The 21,947-nt window shown below is 49.3% G+C and overlaps 1 protein-coding gene across 2 annotated transcripts in view; it reads left to right on the top strand.

Annotated features, from left to right (window-relative positions):
• PRKCA (protein kinase C alpha) overlaps nt 1-21,947 on the top strand; it is a 288,264-nt gene that overhangs the window by 191,723 nt on the left and 74,594 nt on the right. For both annotated transcript variants that reach the window (XM_065910845.1, XM_065910844.1), the window contains exon 4: nt 21,076-21,187. In XM_065910845.1, the coding sequence (XP_065766917.1) occupies nt 21,076-21,187 (112 nt within the window). The remainder of the gene's footprint in view (nt 1-21,075; nt 21,188-21,947) is intronic.

Genomic DNA, 21,947 nt, shown 5'->3' with positions numbered 1-21,947 from the left:
ACACACACACACACACGTTGTTGTTAAGTTGCTCAGTCGTGTCTGACTCTTGTGACCCATGGACTATAACTCCCCAGGCTCCTCTGTCCATGGGGCTCTCCAGGCAAGAATACTGGAGTGGGTTGCCATTTCCTTCTCCAAAGGATCTTCCTGATCCTGGGATCAAACCTGCGTCTCCTGCATTGGCAGCTGTGTTCTTCACCACTGGGAAGCCCGTATAAATGTGTGTGTATATATATATATTCTTGTTCAGATTTTTTCCCATCGAGGTCATTGCGGAGTATTGAGTACAGTTGTCTGTGCTGTATAGTAGGTGCTTGTTGATTACCCACTTTATATGCAGTGGTTTGTGTATGTTCCCCCCAAACTCGTAGTTCGTCCCCCCTCACCACCACCACTTTTACTGTTTGGTAACCACAAGGTTGTTTTTGAAATCTGTAAGTCTATTTCTGTTTTGTAAATAAGTTCATTTATATCATTTTTAAAAAGTAGATTCCACATATGAGTGACGTTGTTTTATTTCTAATGGCTCTATACACCAAATCCTGAGCTGATCTTTTTCTGTCTTGGGGATTCATAAACACAGCAAGTTGCTTGGGATGAGGGTGGATGACAAGGTGTTAAGTCTCTGCAGAATGAACGCGTTCCCGTGAGCCTCGAGGTGACACCCGGAAGGAAGTCACAGTTAATGGTTAGTTTCCTTCAGGGAAACATTCTTAAAGAATTATAGTGCTGGTCTTGCATATCCTTGAGGGAAATCAAACAACTCCTGGGTTAATGTTTAGTTAAATGAGCCCCCCGCCCCAAAAAAATCACTTTGCCTGGTTAGGAGCAGAGGAAATTATTTTAATTGAGAGGTGGTTTTTTTCAATGAGAAATAATTCTATTAAGGCAGTAGGATTCTAGGTGATGAGTATTTTTCATTCTTTTTTTTTTAATGGATTTGCCTTTTTAACAGGGAAAGAAAAAAATGCCCGGAGCTATTATAGTCTTTCCTCCAAAATAAGTTATTGTAACTCTGAGATTGCAGAGGTATGCGTCATCAAATTAAGACCCACAGCCTAAAGGCTCGAGTTAGGTAAGAATATTCTAAGAAGCTGGTGATACATGTTCTAAGTGTGCTGGCATTTCATGCTGCTAACCTCTATGGTTGGTTTGGGGTTGAGCTCAAAGCAGAAGGCTGTGGGTGGGCAGAAAGGAAAAAACACTACGTTTGGGCCCCAGTCCCCCGCCACGTCCTCCTGTCCCTTGGTTCTGGCCTGGCGTCAAGCAGATCTGCCAGGTGAGCTGGTCACTGGTTTCCTAGGACGGCTGTAAAACATCACTGCCAGCCGCGTGCTTAGAAAGGAGGCTCTGGAGGCCGGAGGCCCAGAATCAAGGTGTCAGCTGGGCCAGGCCCCCTGCAGAGGCTTGCAGGGGCCGGGCGGGGGGGGGGTAGGGCACGGGGGATGGGGGTGGGGGGCTTCCTTCCCCCAGCTCTTAGCTCCTGGTGTTTCTGTGCTGTGGAGCATCACTCTGGTCTCTGCCTTTGTGCTCACACCCCCTTCTCCCCTGAGGCCCTGTCAGAGCCTCCTCTTCTTTCTGAGAACACCCCTCATTGGGTTTAGGGGCCCCTGCGAGATCCTTAAGCATGCCTGCAGAGACCTGATTCCACAGCAGGTCACGGTTCCCAGCGCTGGAGGTGGGGGTTCAGACTGGTCTCTGAAAAAGCGTGAGAGCCGGTTTTCCTGTTCACCAGCCTTGAGGGAGGAACATGCCCCACCCTCGGCCCTCTGCTCCTGTGAAATGGAGGTGACGTGCTCACCCCCTGGGCTTCGAGCAGCTCATGGGGGCTCAGTGTGGAACTTACGCAGAGCTCACGCTAGAGTCTGGACTCGGTGTCTCCTGAACCTCAGCGTGAGCTCTCTTGTCCTTGGACAGGTTACATTTGACACCTGATCTGCTGGGTGAATCCAGACAAATGGGCTGGTCAACCTTTCCAGGGGACGCAGGATGTTGGTAGGATCCAGTAAATTAATGTAGGGTTTGAGCCGGCACCTACCACCGGCTTGTGGCTGCCGCTGTGTGCTTGCTGTGGCTCTAACCCTGAGATCGAGCCGGCAGAGGAGACTCCAGGAGCCCCTGATATCAGCCCCAGACCCACCGCAGGGTCCACAGTGGGCATGGCCTCCGCTGGCCTGTCCCCACTGCCTTTGGGGTAAAGTGTGAGAGTCCCGACCTACAAGTACGCGAGTTCTCTCCATCACCAGGGATGGTTCTCAGCTGACCAACAAGTCCCCAGAGGCCACTGCAGTAAATGTGGGTTTTCACAGATGGGAAGGGCAGTGCCGTTCGAGTGCGTTTTAAGAGGAGACTCCCCGCGCATCTTGTCAGGGCTGACTCCTCCATGCGCCCTCTGGGTCCTGGGTGGAGGCTGAGGTCATGGTGCCCGTGCGTGGACGCCTGCCCCAGAGGATGAAGCAGCTGCACAGAGATGCCCCGGGAGCCGTGCTGCCCGTGGCAGGGCCCCAGAGAGGGCAGCGGCCTTGTGCAGTGGAGGTGGCCGGCAAGGCTTCCTTCTCTGGGCCACCTCCCCTCCCCGCTGAGGTCCAGGGACATCCAGCTGCTGCCCGCGGTCTCCAGGTCCACCTCAATGCGCCACGCCACTCTCTGTGACACCATCTCGTTTCAGGGCGTGGGGGCGGGGACGGGTCCCCATCCAGACGAGAGTGTGGCGAGACCGGGGTTTTTGGTGGGCTTGTCCAGCATTCACCGTCCCTGGCACATCGTGAGCGCCCAACCAACGTTGGGTCAGCCGGTGAGTGAGTGTCGCAGCTCTAGCGTCTCCTGTAGTGAAGAAGAGACACGACGGCACAAGAGGATCAAGGGAAGTTTAGGGCATCAGGCCAAGTATCTAAGGCAGACGGATAACAGATACGAATGAACGAGGTGACGGTGCCAGAATCAGAGGGCTGTGTGTGTCTCCATCTCACCACCAATTTGCTTTAATTGTATTGATCAGACCCAGACCGAGCCTGGTGTTCCAGTGCCAGCACTGTTGTCCGGCTTATTTCTTCTCAAAATACTTCCTTCTCTTTAGTAGATGTATATGCATTCGTGTATAAAGATATATGTGTGCATATGTGTACACATCAATGTATGAGTGCAGTCATCAGTTTGTGAGATAAATAGTAATGAGGTTCTGATCTCTTCTTTCTATGCCACCCAGATTTTTCCAAGCATGCATTGGCCTTAGTTGAAAAAAAGAAAAAAACAAAGATGCTGAATTTAACTGTTATTGTTTAATCTGCTATGTATCAATGATAAGTGAAAAATTGCTCAATAAATCATTTGGAATAAACTCATTAGTAATTTGGGAGAAAAGTGAATTTAGACACTCATTGTATACCATGCATGAAAATAAACTTAAGAGAGATGGAAAGGTTAAATATAATACAGCTGAACCAAGGAAAAACCAGGAGATGACAGAATTGAAGAAGGCTAGTGAAGACCTCATACAAATTTAAGGACTCCAGGAGACAAATTGGCAAAAGAATTAAAAAAGAAAACCCACAATAGAGGAAATATAGTTAACAAACAAATAGAAAATGTTCTGACAAAGATAGTAAAGTTAAAAACAGGAATTATCATTACTCGCACATTTAATTAGCAAAAGCTCTTTTAAAAAGGCAAGTTATCAGTTGCTGGTAGGCAGTGTATCGGCAGTATTTCTCCATGTTTCAGGTTGCATCATAAACTTAGTTAGCACAGGGCGATTTATATCAAGAACTCTGAATATCTTGTGACTTTACTACTTCTAGAAATCTAAGAACAGAAATACAGGGTTTTATATGGATGAATATGTCCGCCTGTGTTAACTACCAACAATAAAGGCATAATGACACAAATTATGGTTCATGTGTGCATTCACTTGAAATTTATTCTAAAGTCACAATAACATGTCTAAATTCATCTAATATTAAATGAAAAGTAAGATTTTAACATATGTATAACTTAAAGAGAGACATGTTTTAAACTATCAAAAAAGAAATATACTAGAGTGATATAGTGAGTGAGTGGTAGTGGTTGGGATTCTTGGAAATTCTTTCTTCATTTTCTTACTTTATAATGCAGTTAGTTTTAAAGAAGCATTTAAAAAACACTTTTATAAACAGACTTTGAATTTCTAAGAGTTGTATTCCTTAGAACAGCAGTCCCCAATCTTTTTGGCACCAGGGACAGTTTTGTGGAAGGCAATTTTTCCCATGGATGGGGTTGCAGGGGGTGGTTTTTTGATGATTCAAGTGCATTACATTTACTGTGCACTTTATTTCTATTATCATCACGTCAGCTCCACCTCAGGTCATCAGGCATTAGATCCCGGTTGGCTGATGGTTTTGACCATTTTCAAGTGTTCACTGGTCATTATATGACTCCCCAAGAAACGTCTGTTCAGAGCCTCAGCTCATGCTATACTCGGGTTGTTTACCTTTCCTTTGTGGAGTTGAAAGAGTACAGTATTTATTTTGTTTTAAGCACATGTCTCCATGTGAATAGAAGATGGATGAATAAATAGCAAATGTTTTAAACACCAAAGAGATACAAGAACAGAGTGATTGACCTTTAGTTCCGTGTAATGGAGTTTTAGGAAGCATTTTGGTGGTTGGAGAAATCTGAAATTGATTGTATCAATATAGTAAATATAAGACACATAGAATTCTGAATTCTTTTATAGCCTGTTAGGGTAGGTACTGAGTTACTGAAGGGAATGCTGAGTTAGTGGGGTGACCGATTTACTTTGAGAACATTTTGAGATTTGTGAATTTTTCATAGAAGTGTTATATAAATTTGAAGCTCGTATGTGCAGTTGAGACTATTTCACTGATTCTGCTAGGGGTTTCTTGGAGACGAAGCTATATGGAAGCTCAAGAGATAAGTGTCTCATTTGTGGTATTGGGGATTTTTCCAGGGGAAGAAAACCCTTTCTTTTCTTGCAAACAGTTGCAGGAAATTATTGTTTCTGTCTTTAAATTATCGTAATTGCGTTTCTTCATCACAGGCTTGTAAAACTATAGAGGATGTATGAAGTCATGTTTATTCATTTGGTATTTTGAACATAAGCATCCTAAACTTGATTATGTTAATTTCAGAAGAATAGAACGTGAAGTTTAGAATTAGGCAAATATACATAAGTTTCAATTGTGTACAAGGATTGCTTATAGTTCCAGGATAAAATCAAATCTTGTCCCAAAATCTAATTAGTGGCTGTTTGTTGGTATATTTGATGTATGCATTTTCTCACCTCAGTAACAGATGAAATTCAGCCTTGGTTCCTGGAGTTCTCAGCCAGTGTCCTGGAATCTAGTACAGTCTCAAGGGTTGAGTCCAGTGGTCAGGGGCAGAACTGGAGGTCAGCTGCATAGCAGTCTACAGGAGAGAGAGAGAGATGGAGTGGGGAGAGAAGGAGGGGGAAAGAGAGGGGGTAGAGAGAGAGGGAGGGTGAAGCAGGGAGAGAGAGGGGGGAGAGAGAGAAGGAGGGGGAGAGAGGGGGGAGGGAGGGAGAGGGGAGGTGGGGAGGGGGAGAGAGGGGGAGAAAGGGGAGGGGGAGAGAGGGGGGAGAAGGAGGGATAGGGTGAGAGAGAGAGAAGGAGGGGGAGAGAGGGGGGAGGGAGGGAGAGAGGGGAGGTGGGGAGGGAGAGAGGGGGGAGGAGGGAGGGGGAGAGAGGGGAGAAAGGGGAGGGGGAGAGAGAGAGAAGGAGGGGGAGGTGGCAGGGGGAGAGGGGGGAGGGAGGGAGAGAGGAGGGGGAGAAGGGGAGGAAGGGAGAAAGGGGGAGGGAGGGAGAGAGAGAGAGGGAGGGGGAGAGAGAGAGGGAGGGGGAGAGAGAGAGGAGAGGGCTGTATCTCAGACACACAGACGTGGACCTCAGCATCATCCTCTCGTTAGTCAGTGCTCCCCGATGCTCTAAATCTGTTTGCAGACCCCTTATTTCCTGGGGATGCTGTGGCACATTACCACAAACTGGTAGCTTAAAACAACACGGGTGTGCTCTCACGGTCCTGAGGTTGGAAGTCCACGTCGAAGGTGGCAGAGCCGTGCTCCCTGCGAAGGCTCTCCCTCGTCCGTCTGGCTTCGAGGACTCGGGCTGTCCTTGGCGTGCAGCTGCGCCCCTGCCCCTTGCCTCCATCCTCGTGTGGCTGCATCCTGACTCTGTGCCTGCATGCCTCTCCTCTTCTTATAAGGACACCAGGCACTGGATGTGGGTCCTACCCTAACCCAGGGTGACCTCACCTCAACTAATGACATCTGCAAGCACCCTGTTTCCAAAGCAGGTCTCATCCTGAGGACCTGGGCAGAATGTCATCGAGTTGCTATATTCAACCTAGAACACAAACCTAGCCACTTCATTATTTATGTAAGACTCTTTAAATTAATTGATTGCAGGTTTCCATGTATGTTACCTTCCAAACAAAATAATCTGATAAGATACATTTTAGATATTTCTAAGATATCTAAGGTATATCTTAGAAATTGGAATGGTGGTGGTGGTATGTATTTGTGCATTTCAGGAAGAGCTTTTAAGAAATCCAGATGGGAACTGGTGTCTTAGGAGTATTTACTTCTTCGTAGGCACCCTCCCCCTGTATGATCTCATTTAATTAGGTCAGCGTGAAGTGAAACTCACTCAGTTGTGTCTGACTCTTTGCAACCCCATGGACTATACCATCCATGGAATTCTCCAAGCCAGAATACTGGCTTTTCCTTCTCCAGGGGATCTTCCCAACCCAGGGACTGAATCCAGGTCTCCCGCATTGCAAGCAGATTCCCTACCAGCACCTTTTTTTTATTCCAGCTTCTCATATAATTTCAATTTACTAAATTTGTTGGCAGGATCTTAAAAATGTTACCATGTCTTACTTGTGAACATATCTATGTCTATCTCATGCCACATACCAACTCTTACTTGGCTATTTAAGAGCTGGTTTGGCACAGTCTTAAGCTAGTTGAACCTCAGTTTCCTCATCTGTAAAAAGGAAGCAGTAATTCAGTTACCTTGTGCAACATTGTGAAAGTGAAAGGTGCTCAGTCGTGTCTGACTCTTTGCAACCAGAATGCTGGAGTGGGCTGTCATGGCGCCCTCCAGGGGATCTTCCCAACCCAGAGACTGAACCCAGGTCTCCTGCGATGCAGGTGGATTCTTTACCAGCTGAGCCTCTAGGGAAGCCCAGGAATACTGGAGTGGGTAGCCTATCCCTTCTCCACCTGAACTTCCCAACCCAGGATTGAGCTGGGGTCTCCTGCATTGCAGGCAGATTCTTTACCAACTGAGCTATCACTGTAGAGGCTAAGAAACACCATGTTTGTCAAACATGGAGCACCCTACAATGTCTGTTCCTTTTATTGTGCTTTTTGTTTTCTGGCTTTTTTGGAGGTATGTGCATGTTTTGGGTTTTTTTTTTGCCATTATTGGCAGAGAGGCTTTAGGGGTAGACGTATAGCAGATGTCCCATCTTCGCATAAAGATATTGTTATTCATGGGTGTACCATTAAGAATTGCATGCAGCTGTATATAATAGAAAATTCCAAATAACAGCAGATTAAATAAGAGCATTTGTTTCCTTTCCACATGAACAGAATACAGAGGGAGTAGGCAGGGTTTATGGAGCATTTCTATAGAACAAGGATTTCAGGAACAAGGTTTCTCTGCTATACCGTCCAAGCCCATGGCTTCCATGCAGAGTCCCCTCAACCCCAGAATGGCTGCTCAAGCTCCAGCCCTCAGGCTGGTGTTTCATGCCACCCAAAGGGCAAAAAGGGCACCTTTCCTTAAGCCGATTTTCGGGAAGTCCATGTAACCCTTCACTTGTATCTCATTTATCTCGTGACCACACTTAAATGCTGGAGAAACGTTTTCCTTCAGTATGGAGCTCAGCGTGCCCAGCTAAAACGGGGACTCTGTGACCAAGGAGAGAAGCAGCCGGTGCTCAGGTGATGACGGGCATTGTCTGGTTTGTGTAATCATGGGGTTATGGTCCGCAGGGCTCTCAGGTAGCACTGGGGTCAGAGGGTCTGCTTTGGGAAATGAGCCACGCGTGGGGCCCTGCTCCCAGGCCATAAACATCCTGCTTTAGAATGACAGCCTTGCATAGGGTTTTTCAAACAGCCCATACTGAAGTGGAGAGCCACCTGTGAATAAGGCACAGTGGCTGCTTCCATCCACCTCCATGAGTCACACCCAGGCTGGGCCGGGAGCCGCGGGCACAGCACCTCTGTCCCCAGCCGCCAAAGCCTGTCCCCGCGTTGATGGAAGCCACTGGCTGGAGGATGCACTGTAATGAGACACGTTTGCTCTTAGCCATCGTCACATAGTTAATTAACTAATTAGTTGCAACTGTGGTAAAACCCTGATGCTGGGGAAGATTAAAGGCAAGAGAAGGGGACAGCAGAGGATGAGATGGTTGGATGGCATCATTACTCAATGGACATGAATTTGAGCAAGCTCCGGCAGATAGTGAGGGACAGGGAAGCCTGGCGTGCTGCAGTCCATGGGGTCACAAAGAGTCGGATGTGACTTAGCGAGTGAACAACAGCAACAACGACTGATATAAACTTATATTCCAGAGAGATCGATCTGGAGAAGAAGAGCCAAGTGGCTGGTAGTTTAGGCAGGAATGGGGCAGGGGTTGGGGGGTTGTAAAGGGCCTCTTGGGGCCTAAGGAAGTGACCAGGGCTTTGAAGGGAGGACCACAGTCAGCCTCAGGCCAGGAGCAGCAATTCCAGCCTCCCTGCAGCTGGCTGGGGGCTCAAGTGAGACGGGGACACAGGCCTGAACAGCTTATGATATAAAACATTTTTTGAATTAAGTTCCCTCATTTAGCATCCTGATTAACACAGAACATTTGTAAACCACAGCCTCTGGAAAAGTGGCACAAAATGCATTACACCGTGTTCTCCTCAGCCTCTTCCTGATGAAAATACGAGGAGCCCGAGACCAAAGGCACAGATGTCCAGGCGCCATCTCATCTCAGGGCCTGATGGGGCAGGGGCGGCCTGGGACAGCCTGCGCCCTCTCAGCCTGCCTGGCGTGGGCTTGCCTCTTCCTGTGCGCATCTGGTCCTTGGGTCTGTTCCTCTCCTGGCTCCTCGGCTGCCTTCGAGGCTCGTCTTTGTTCTTCAGAAGGACTCGGTCCATCTGTCACCAGAAGCCTCATGTCATTATCTGGCTTACACCAGCGTCGCCAATGTCCCCGGGTGGGGGATTACAGGACCGCGGAGAACAGAACAGCAGATTTGATGGTGAACCGGGGGACAGGCCAAGGTTTGTCCCTAAGGCGCCTGTTGCCTTTGTTTGGGTAACTTATGTGTGGACTGGCCTGGAGCTGCCAGCACAGGCCATCTGCCTCCAACTTCCAAAAAGTGAAGCGGAGGTGTTAGTCACTCAGTCTTGCAACCCTCTGGACTGTAGCCAGGCTCCTCTGTCCATGGATTTCTCCAGGCAAGAATACTGGAGTGGGTAGCCATTCCCTTCTCTGGAGGATCTTCCTGACCCAAGGATCGAACCTGGGTCTCCTGCATTGGCAGGTGGCTTCTTTACCATCTGAGCCACCGGGGGAGCTCACTTTCTGTACTGTGTGTCCGCTTTCCTCGAGGACATGGGCTGAGCTAGTGACAGAGTCCCCACCAAAAAGCTCAAGAGAGGTCACAGCTGGAGAGACCAGACCCCCATACTGCAGGTGTGAACGCTTCCTGCCTCTTCCCTGCACCTCTTCTGTCCATCCATCCATCTGTCCATCATCTTAATTCTCTCTTATTTCTAGATTCTCCCTCAGAAATGGGCAAGGAAGGGATGCCATATGAGTGAAGCTGATCCCGTTGAGCACAATTAGCCCCCAGTATCACACACCCTTCCCTTGGGAACTGAGAAAGGAAGGGTTTATGTGTTTAAAAAGCCCTCCAGTCTCGGCAGTTTTCCAGGACATGTATTCTGAGTCGGTCGGAGGATGGAGGGTGGGGAGAGTGGCTTTGCAGAATGGCTGACGTGGTGCTTCTCACCAAGGTGGCTGCAGCCTGGCGCCTCTGACGAAGGCTGCACTGTGGACGCCAGAACAGGGTGATGCAAAGAAACAGGCGGCGCTCCCTCCCTCATTGCCGCTTCCCAACCCACCGGTCCTCGACCCTGCGGGTGTTACCCCTCCCCGGGGCCGCAGGTCTGAGGACACCAGTTGTGTGGGAGAAGCGTCAGTGATCCTAGCTGAGGGCGGCGGCTGGCGGCCGCTAGCAGGCCTCTCGATTTTCCCTTTTCCCTCTTTCCCCGGGAAGAAGTGACAGTTGAATGCTTGGCACTTTCGCATGGCCTATTTTCCCCGTGGGAAATTTTTTTAAATGCCCATTAAGGCTGGTTTGTATATGCAACACAGGGCGTAACACAGCCCTCAAATGAGTATCATTATCTTCATCTGTGAACTGAGAGCCCTCTGGGGTCGGCGGGCCGGCCAGAGCCTCCAGCCTCGGAGGTGGGCAGCGCCCAGCCCTCCTCGCCCCTGCTCGGCCTCTCCCGGCAAAACCTCACGGAGCAGAGGTTCTCAGACATGTTCAGAGTCCCTCTGAAAGCTTGAGAAGGGAAGGAGGGAACTCGGGAGTGAAGCTGCTTGTAGGATGCCCAGGAGATGAGGATTTTTCTTAACCCTTTCCTAACCGCATTCTGAGGTTATAACATGAGGGAGGCGGCTACATGCAGATGTGGGTAGTTGTTCCTTACAGACAGCCCAAAATATTGAAGAAAGCAGCCTCTTTTTTTTTTTTTTTTGGTAATTAAAAAAATTTTCAAGTCAGGCAGACTCACACGTTCCCTTCAGCGGCCGCAGTGGTTGCTGAGAACACAGACTCGTGGACACGCGTCTCCCAGAGCAGAGTGTGCAGCCTTCGGGGAGCGCCAAGTCACCGCGTCCCGGGACGGCAGCGGGAGAGACAAGACGCCACCCGCCCGCTTGTCCCTGACTCGCGAAAACGTGGAGAAACGGGAGAAGCCGGAGAGCCGCTCGGCCATCCTCCGGATGGCCCCTCTTCACTGCGGCCTGGCTTCCTGAGGTGATGAAACACCCCACTCTCTTGTAAGAGTTTCCAGCGCGCTCCGCCTTTGGAGGGAATTGCATCTCGTCTGGTTGTGAGGGAGCCGTCCGTCCTCCAGGCCGGAAGTAGGCGTCTGTCCTCCAGGCCGGAAGTAGCTGTCCGTCCTCCAGGCCGGAAGTAGGCGTCCGTCCTCCAGGCCGGAAGTAGCTGTTCGTCCTCCAGGCCGGAGGTAGGCGTCTGTCCTCCAGGCCGGAAGTAGCTGTTCGTGCTCCAGGCCGGAAGTAGGCGTCCGTCCTCCAGGCAGGAGGGAGACCAAGCAGCAGCCACAGGGACGCGACGCCTGTCAAGGGACATCAGCCTGCCTGGGAGTGACCAGCGGACCCGCGTCTCCATCCGAGCGGTCAGAGCTCTGCCCGCTGGCGGCCCCTGTAGCTGCAAGAGAGGCTGGCAGGTGATTCCGTCAGCTCTCCAGGGGTCACTCCAGCGAAACCCAGAGAGCTGTTTTGGGGGGAAAAGGAAGAGGACTCTGGCCTGTAACCGAGAGGGCGTTCTGGTTCCAGTTCACAGGAGCCCAGCAAGTCCCAGGAGCCGGAGCAGCCGTTGCCATGGTGACAGGCCTGCGTGTCAGCCGTGCCCACAAAGGGCACCCGCAGTTACTGCACCTCAAGGGCCTGGCTTGGGTCCAGCCTCTCTCTTAATTATCCTGGGCCTGTTTCCTATGGGGAACTGGATCCACATGGCGGCTGACCAAAGAGCCTTGAAGCTTGGAATCTGTTTGATCAAGAAGCACCTGAAAGAACTCAGCTCTGAGGCTCTGTGATGAAGTTGTCCTCTGGTGAGGTGGCCGGGGTGGACTAAGTCTTCATCCGTCATCAACACGGATTTCGCTCTTTCAGTGACTAAGTTCCAGCACATGCCTCTGCTGCTAACAGATGGTAACCCCTGGTTAACCTGATGAACCCATCTACAGGGGAACTGGAAGTTCCATAGAGAAAACTCAGGCCAATCTTGCTGTTCAAGAAAGGTAGCTCCTTCTTCCCTGAAATTTTAGATGAACTGAACTGTCCAGTCAATGAAATCTTGGGGCTGCAGTCTTCAGGACTAACAGAGCCAACTCAAGAGATACCTGGGTGCTTAAGGCCCATGAGCTGGCATTTTCTTGGTAATGACTTTGTGGTTCAGGTGTGTCTTTAAATTGCTGGTCCTCAGATGTGTTCCCTGAATTAAAACTTGGCAAAGATTTGAAACTAAGTTCAGAGTCCACATCAAGAAAAAGTTCTCTAAAAATACGCTTAACAACAGTCATGACAATACATCAGCTTATTGTTGTTGCTCAGTTGGTCAGTGTATCGGCAGCGTGAATACTGAATGCATGTGGATCGAAGCCCCTGAGACCTGATGTAGGGCAGAAAGCCTGGCATCGGGCAGTGGTGTGGGCGAGTGTCCAAGGGAGGTGTCCAGCCTCTGAGTCACAGGCCAGCTTGTCCAGCTGCCGTCGGAAGGTCCGAAAGCCCCTCCTGGTGACTCTGCCCTCGTGATGCTTTGGAGGAGGAGCAGGAGAAAGGATGTTCATTGGAAGGACTGAAGCTGAAGTGCCAATACCTTGACCACCTAATGCAAAAAGCTGACTCATTGGAAAAGGCCCTGATGCTTGGAAAGACTGAAGGCAGAAGGAGAAGGCGGTGACAGAGGACAAGATGGTTGGATGGCATCACTAACTCAAAGGCCAGAGTGTGTGGGCAGACTCTGGGAGATAGTGGAGGACAGGGAAGCCTGGCGTGCTGCAGTCCATGGGGTCACAAAGAGTCAGACACGACTGAGTAATTAGACAACAAGGAGAAAGGAGCATGTGCTTGAACTCAGTGTCTCTCGGAAGGTGTTCTCTGATTCCTGGTCCCCTGTGGCTGTTTAAATCTAAATGGATTAAAATAAACAAAAATTCAGGTCCTCAGTAGAAGTCATCACATTTCAAGTGCTCAGCAAATAGCTGGTGGTCAGTTCAGTGGACACTGAGGTGGGTCCCCTGGGCAGCCCTGGGCTGATGGACAAACCCCTGTCTCCTTGTCCATCATGAGAAAGTCTCCCAGGATGAGGGGTGTGCTTCCCTGTAGAAATGTCTCTGTGTACAGAACATGCTGTCTTCTGAGCACCAATTAGATTCTTTCTGAAATGGCATCAGTTTGACTGCTGAATGCCGTGGGCTTGATCAAGAATAACAGAAAAATCGCCTTCCGGAACGAACGGAATGTTCGAATTGCACGTGTCATTGAGGCTGAATAAAATCCGAGCCTGATTTAACTTCTCTGGAGTAGCTGATGGTAAAGACGAGGGCCCCACTGGCTCTGAAATGTGGCTTTGTGGGAGCTGCATCGGCAGGCTTCCCGTCTGCTCCCACGGTGATGATGGGGATCTCTTCCTACCTCCCTTCCCTGATGCCACGCTGTTCCCCTCTAGTGGAGTTCAGGGGTATCTGCCTGCTACTCCAGTAGTGGAAAAGGGAATCAAGAGAGTAAAAATGGACGGTGTCAGTGTTGTTCCTTGCACCGTGTGTGTTCACAGGCACCTGTGGTAGTGTGGTTTGTAGTAGTGAAACTGAAGTAACCTAAATGTGTAGGAATTGGGGATTGGTTAAATTAAAAATGGTACAGCCTTATGATGAAATACCATGCAGTATAATGTGATACTGCTTTGTAGTTAATGACATCGAAAAATGTTTCATAGGAACTGATTAAAAAAAGTAAAAAAACAAAACAGACCAGTCTGTTTATATGATTTTTAAGAAAACACGCAAATCCACACTGTCCTTTTTGAATGAAGCATACCCAAGTATATAATTTTCCTTTCTATTTTCTAATTTTATTTTAATTAATGACTTTATTCACATAAGTGAGCATGTAAATAAACAATTGAAAATTATTAATGGGTGGAGATCCAACCAGTCCCTCCTAAAGGAGATCAGTCCTGGGTGTTCATTGGAAGGACTGATGCTGAAGCTGAAACTCCAATACTTTGGCCACCTCATTCAAAGAGCTGACTCACTGGAAAAGACCCTGATGCTGGGAGGGATTGGGGGCAGGAGGAGAAGGGGACGACAGAGGATGAGATGGCTGGATGGCATCACCGACTCGATGGACATGAGTTTGAGTAAACTCTGGGAGTTGATGATGGACAGGGAGGCCTGGCATGCCGCGATTCATGGGGTCACAAAGAGTCACACATGACTGAGTGACTGAACTGAACTGAAGTGAATAATATTTTATGATAAGCTGCACATTAAGAAAAAAAATAAGATTGTAAGCAGAGAGATTGCTGGACATCAGGAAGTAAATATGGAATATAACTTGGAGAGGATGGCCTCTTGGGAGGTGATTGTTGGGAGTAACGAGCAGCGTGGGTGAGGAGTCCAAGGCTGTGGAGGAAGGACGCGTCCTGCCTGCCCCCTTTGGACTCCGAGGACAGAAAAGAGGCAGGAATGCAGTTTCTGCCTCCTCTGCTGTGTTTAATCAGCCGAACAAACACCAGCTGCTTGGGAATCTTCCAGTCTGAGAGGGAGGTCCGAAACCCAGCCTTCCTGAAAGGAACGCTGTGCTTTCTCGAGTCTCTGACAAAAATCCACGAGGTGCCCCTCCCTGCCCATGGTCCACCCCAACCACGTCCTGGTGTAGGAGCGGTCCCACCCCATCCCAAGTGTCGGCCGGGGCCCTTCGTGTGAACAACAGCCCACTTCTGTCTTTGCTAAATGAAGCAAGACTCTGGAATCAAATGTGTCTCCATGTATCTCTGATTTGTTCTCAGATAGTCCTCTAAACTTGGCCATGAATTTTTTTTTAGGAGACAGCCGTTGAGAACTGGCAAGGGTTCACATAATTAAGATGCTTCTTGGGTTCCTAGTCTGTTTTCCTCTCAGACTGAGGCGCTGGAGCTAACCGAATCCTTCATTAGAACAAATATTACTTGGTGCTTTCAAAAATGCTGTAAAAGTTTATCTCACAGAGAATAGATGGGTGCTTGCCAGCGGTTAGGGTGGGGGAGAGTTGGCTCTGGGGGCAGATGGTGCAGGGGCTTCTTTGTGGGGCTAGAGTCCTTCGATGTCATGAGCGTGAATGTGATCACAGAACCACACACACTCGCGAGTGAGTCCGTGTAAACCCTGGTGAAATCCACACAGCAGCATGGTACCATGCCCGCGCCTGGACTTTGATCCTGTTCCTGCAGCTTTCTAAGGACACCATCATTGGAGGGAGGCTTCCCAGGTGGCGAGTGGTAAAGAATCCACCAACCAGTGCCAGAGACACGGGAGACGTGGGTTGTAAGACAGATAAATGTAAGTCGATTTTTTTCCTTAGGGAGTCAGGTTGACTTTAGGAAAGGAAAACAAATGGTATATCCTTGGAGAAACACCCATGAGCTCCCGAGTACAGAGTATCGATCCAGAGGTTCAGGAATATGTGTGGGGGGTTGTGTTCTTGCCCCCACCGCTTGCTCTGTCATGTAGGAGGATGAGGGACCCACCAGTCTTGCTGAATGTGTCCTGCTCTAACATAGAACTAAGGATCTTCTATCTCTGGTGATGGTTAATTTTTTTATCTTAATGAAACCCCGGGCTTCTCAGCTGGCCCTAGTGGTAAAGAACCCGCAGATTCGATCCCTGGGTCGGGAAGATCCCCTGGAGGAGGGCACGGCAGCCCACTCCAGTGTTCTTGCCTGGAGAATCCCATGGACAGAGGAGCCTGGGGGGCTACAGTCCACGGGGTCACAGAGAGTCAGACACGACTGAAGTGACTGAGCGCACAGGCTTGCAGCCCCATTTTATTCTGATGAATAACATTTACATCTACAGTTGGACCACTTTGTCAAACTCAGCTTGGCTGGCAGAAAGATTCTACGGGTTCTTTGCCCAGCTATGCAAGATGCTGTCATCATTAAGTGTGAAGAGGCAGACTCTTTAAAAAAAATTCTATATAAATCTCTAGCAGCAAGGCTAAATAAGCCATAATTTACGTATATTAGGGAATACTTAAATCAAATGAGTTAGATCTCTCTGTAATGACACGGACAGGCCTCCAAGATGTATCATCTGAGGAAAAGAGCAAGCCACCAAGGGAAGCATAAAACATAATGACATTCACGTAAAAACCGGGTAATAAATAAGCCTCAGAGAGAGGAGAGTCAAACGGCTCTCCTCTCGATAGATACACAAGTAGCTTGCCTCTGGGGAAGTGAGGAGACAGACTAGCTTTAGCGGTAACAGTGAGAGGAGCCTTTAAACACTGTCTAGAAGATTTAAGTTATAAAAGTGAATTCATACATTATCTATGTCATTCAAATTGCCATGGATCCCAGCTGAATTTATTTGGCGATGGTTCTGCCGGTTCATGAGCCCATCCAAGGGAGAGCCTCCAGGGTGAAGGAGTTTGGGCGCAGCTGTTGTGTCTGGTGATGAAGGGGCTTGTCTGCAGCATCTCCAGTCCAGCCGCCTGCTGGGAAGGCATCCACAAGGGATCACTGCGCGGCACGGGGTCCTCCAGCCGCCAGCAAAACGGAAATCTTAATTAAAAGCTATAATATAACCAGCATCTCCTTACTTTGTAATAGCCTCTATACATTGCCATCGTCTCAGGAAAACCTGACATATATAAACATTTATTAATTACAGCTTCCAAATTACAAAAGAATCTTTAATGGTTTAGCTTGAAATTCTGACATTAAAATAAGATGCTTAAAATATGCAAGTATTCAAACCACAAAAGTGAAAGTGTTAGTCACTCTGTCACATCCAACTCTACAATCCTGTCCATGGACTATAGCCCTCCAGGCTCCTCTGATCATGGGATTCTCCAGCCAAGAATACTGGAGTGGGTTACCATTCCCTTCTCCAGGGGATCTTCCCAACCCAGGGATCGAACCCGGGCCTCCCGCATTGCAGGCAGATTCTTTACTGTCTGAGCCCCCAGGGGAGCCCTCAAACCACAAAGTCTAAATGTTATTCATCAGAAAGATACGGAATATCCTTATTAGCTTGGAGAACGAAATGGCAGCCCACTGCAGCATTCTTTCTGGAAATTTTCATGCACAGTGGAGTCTGGCAGGCTACAGTCCGTGGGGTTGCAAAGAATCAGACACAACTGAGACACATACACACACACACACACACACACACACACATCCTAATTAGTTATCGATTTCTTCATTTCACCTCAAAGACTGTTTACTCTGTGCCTACTGTGTGCCGGTGGCCTGTGAGCAGGCTGGTCCTGGAACCTGAGAAGGGCTGTCAGAGGCTTACTTGCCCAACACACGATGTCCAAAGTAATGGTTAGACTCGCACCCTGGTTACGTAAAATCACCTTCATCTGATGATCTCATTTTGATAGTACTGTCAGGTTAAAAAGTTTTAAATAGGAATTTTTTAAGTCATAGATTTTTTGGTTTTTTTTTTTAAAACAAAACAAAAAACCTGCTTCCCAAGAAGTTTAAGATCGCAAAACAATGCCAGACTCACCCTTGGAGCAGAGTTTTTGGTGTTGCTTGTGTGGGTGACATTTAGACCCAAGCCTGGCTCATGAGTGTGACTCATGAGAACATCTCAGATGGTGAGAGCAGGGACCTTCCTGGTGCTTAGAGGGAGCAGCTTGAAAGAGCCTCACCGTTCTGAGCGGCTGAGCAAGGCCCACCCCAGGGCTTCACTGAACAACAATCCTTTCCAGAAGCTCCTACACCCTGAACTGCAGCCCTCAGTGACGGCCACTACCGTCCTCTGAGAAAGCCGTGGGGCGTTCACGCTTTCTCAGGCAGGGTGACCTCCTGCCAAGAGCCTGCTATCATTTCACTCACCAAATTAAAAGGACTTTTGAAGGGATGTCCCTTCGAATATAAACATCCTCATCAGAAAGCATCATTGATTGCCTGCCTCCTGGGGAAAGAGGGCTTCTAACTCCTCTAGAGGTTTCACATGGCACGTTGCTAGATGAGTCTCCATCCTGGAAGCCTGCAATTTAAAACTCATCTAGAATACGCCTTCTGGATGCTTACAGATAATTCAAGAAGACGTCCCGGAAATGCAAGGCTCATCAGCCTCAATACTGTGCACTGGAGACCCATGGGTTTACTTTGGATGTATTACAATGTGATGGTGATGACTTTCCTGGTAGAAATGCTGAGAAATTTTCCAATGATGTTGCTACATTATAAAACTAAGATAGGAAAAGCAGGCTAGCAGATGCTTCCAATAGAACTTGAAGTTCTCCTGTGTTATTTCTTCCTAAGAGGTCTAGATTTAGACTTCTAGGTTAGACTTCGTCAGTGCCTATGAAAATTGGTTTAGTCAAAAACGTTTCTTCTCCCCCAAAGGTGTAGACGACAGAGCGTCTGAAGGAAGCGTTTTCCGAATTCATTATAATATAATGTCAGGCTTGTGACATATGACAGTGGGTTTCACGCTGCACTTAATGAGAGGTTGCCAGTGCCTGGAGAAATAAAAAGTAAGATTTGCATGTGTTGCACAAAATGAAAAAAATGTCACCAGCCTGGTGGCCGTGCAGCTTTGGTGTGTACCAGCCGCGTGTCTGTGGCGCCGAGTGTGGCCGGACTTGCCATCACTTCTGTGTGGGTAACTGTGGGGCGTCCCCAGTGAACGGGGTGGAAGGTGTGCTCTGTTCAAGACCCGCAGGTTCCTCTCACACGCGTGTGTTGGCGGCTCACTGCGCGTGAGATGAGAGATGACTTTAGAGGCTGCTAAGGCAGATTTCTGCATGCAGGCGGCCTTGCCATCCCAGGAGAGCCTATTGTGTTTGTCCCTTTTCTCCTCTTGCTTTGGTTTCCAGGAAGCCTGGAGACAATGTTAATACTGAATTGCCAGCCTTGGTTCTGGTCCAGTGGCAAATTCAGCGCTGTGCTTTAGGAAATCTCTTTTATGACTGATGAGCACGTTACGGTTGGAAGTCGTCTTCTCTTGTATTCGTCCCGGCATTTCTCATTTGTTCCCAAAGTCCCACTCTCCGGCTAGGACGTTGGCTTTACTTCTGCTTCCTAAATAAACGCCATGACTTTTCGAAGGCTGCTGAGCTTGTATCAAGGCTGGATTCAGATCGCAGGTCTCCAGAACCCTGTAAAGGCTCTTGTAGGGGAGATGTCAGCCGTGAGAAAGCTCCCGCGCACGGGGGTGGTCAGCAGGCAGGAGGCCGTGTTGGTGTTGCTGTCGCTGTCATCGCAGGCTCAGTCCTTGGCTGCGTGTGGATTTTAGGTGTGAGGACTCCTGGTCTCCTCCCACACCTTCCCAGGTGAGAGCCTGGAGGAGGAAGCCTGGGTCTTCCTGAAAAGTGAAGCCAGTCCCCGTGTGCCATGCCAACAGAGATTGATGTGGCGGCCGGCTGGCAGGACAGCGCCTGGGGCCGCCGTGCGCCCGGGCTCGGGGCCGCGTGGGAGCTGCCGGGCTGGATTTATCTCTCGCCAAAGGTTGCCGCCGTCCTTCTGTGGGGACGACGGGCTGTCCTTCCCCCTGGCCTCCACGCTGCCCTCCACGTGGTGGGCACAGCCTGTACTGTCCGTCCTGGGAACTTTGGATCAGCGCTGACGCCAGCCCGCGCCCGTGATATTTTGTCCAGCATCCTGGGGTGTTGGGAGAACTGGTAAGGGGAGAAGCCACCCCTTCAGACCATGTTCACAGCAACTACTGGCCAGGAAAGTAACCGCCCAAGGAAGGTGTTGATTTCTCTGACCCCGAGAGACATTTCTGAATAAACTAGTGACCTGCCTCAGGCGCGGACACATACGTGCACCTGGAACCTCTTAGGCACTCGCTCAGTATTTGTGGAGAAACCTCCTAAAGCAGCTCCCCGCCTTCACCTCCCTGCCAGCCTGAGGCTCGTCTGCAGGGCATGGTGAAGCCTCGCTCCTGGAGTTTAATTCAGCTGGTCCGGGGAGGGGCTCCGTGATTTAATTTCTAACAAGTTTCAGGTCATGACGATGCCACGCAGGGACCATACTTCAGACAGCACCGTCCTGAAGCAGAGATTGGCAGACTTGTTCCGTGAGGGCCGAGTAGTGTTGCAGCCTTTGTGGTCATTAGGGTTCCATCACTCAACTCGGCCATTGTATCTACAGAAAAGGTGTCAGGGAATGAGCACAGCGTGTTCCAGTAAAACTTTATTTATAAAATCAGTGGTGTTCTTGCTTCAAAAAATATGTGTTGCGAATATTTTAAAAAAAAATTTTTTTTAATGTTAGGAGCTAGAGCCTCGTTCTGAGTGAATTTCTGAAAGCTCTCAGATGGGAACCAGTGTTAAAGTCTTGGCTGTTGGTCAGATCTCGAGACTTTGAAGATCACTAGCATCTGTGTGTGTGTGTGTGTGTATCTGTCAGTCCTTCAGTCCCGTCCGACTCTTTGCGACCCCGTGGACTGTAGCCCACCAGGCTCCTCTGTCCATGGGATTTTCCAGGCAAGAATACTGGAGTGAGTTGCCATTCCCTCCTCCAGGGATCGAGCCCAGGTCTCCTGTACTGTAGGCAGATTCTTTATCATCTGAGCCACAAGGGATGCATATGGTGCTTGGGAAATGGTTTGGGTCCATGTTTGGTCTTACATGAATTTCTGGAAACCTTGTGCAAAAGGAGGTGGCCCAAACTCTGCTGAGGGGTGCAGGGTCACTTGACTGAGCCTCACGAACACACCCTGACTTGGGGCCCGCTCTGCTTCCGCCCACGCTGGGCCCTGGGGACGTGCTTGACCATGTGTTCTGAACCGCTCTGCTCACCCGGGGCACCTTGATCCCCTAGGTGGCTCACGGCTCCAGAAGCCGTGGTTCTGGTGGAAAGCCCGACGTGTGCAGGTCACTCCTGAAAAGAGAGGAGGTGCAGGTGTCCAGTGGCCGGCCGGTAACGGGAGCCTGCCGCCGTAGGACAGCAGAGGACGGGCCCCGGCGGGTGCCCTGGACCGTTGCCATGGGGACGGGAGGGGCAGGCTGGAGCTTGGCTTACTCCTAGGCGTGGTCCTCTCGTGACTGACAGTCTTTATCCCACTTCTCCCTGTAGGACCCGAGGAGCAAGCACAAGTTCAAGATCCACACCTATGGCAGCCCCACCTTCTGCGATCACTGCGGGTCCCTGCTGTACGGACTCATCCACCAGGGGATGAAATGTGACAGTGAGTATGTTTTCTGTTCTTGTAGCATGCCTGGGGCCAGCGGGGCCCTGTGATGCTCAGGAACCTTTCAGAAAATCGGTAGATTTCTTTCCGATATGGACTCAATTAACAAAGTATAGAATCTCTCCACTGGTGAGGTTCTAGTTTATTACATGACTTCCCTGCCTAATTATGAACCCAAAAAAGCACCTGATTTCATGCAGTTGGTGCTGTCCCCAGTTTTTCATGGTGGAAATCTCCAATCACTGTTAAATGCAGGCTGGTCAAATCCCCAAGCAAATGCCACGTGTTGAAAGAAGACACCCCACCCCCAGATTCCACATTTGGTTCAGCTTCAAGACGAGCTGAGCATCCACAGTCATTATCCGCCTGTGTCTCCAATTAGTGGGTGGACTGTGGAAAAATCCAGTGGGCTCTCCTTGGAGCCAAAACCACAGTGAAAATAAAAACAGGATCTTGCTCTAAGTTCCCTCGTCCTGCGTAATTATGGGCAGATCAGATCCTACCAGGCCAGTGAGAGATGAAATCCCAGAAGACACCCACCCTCTCCCCTTCTCCCTTCTTGTTCTGTGTGTGTTTGCACCAACTGCAGGAGGAGAGAAAGACATCTCTGTTTGTCATGGAAACTCTTTGTTTTGATTAATCTCAGGTAATGAGGTTCCCCAGGCTATTTATTTGTTTCAATAAAACTTGATTTTTAGGGCAGGAGAAGGTCATTGGGGAAGGTAATGACCGAGCCTGTTTTCCTAGCAGATGAGGA

Source organism: Muntiacus reevesi, chromosome 18 (assembly GCF_963930625.1).
Source record: "Muntiacus reevesi chromosome 18, mMunRee1.1, whole genome shotgun sequence".
In the NCBI taxonomy this organism is placed as follows: Eukaryota; Metazoa; Chordata; class Mammalia; order Artiodactyla; family Cervidae; genus Muntiacus; species Muntiacus reevesi.
Note: the sequence above shows the minus strand (reverse complement) of the source record. Positions and strands in the feature narration are given on the sequence as shown.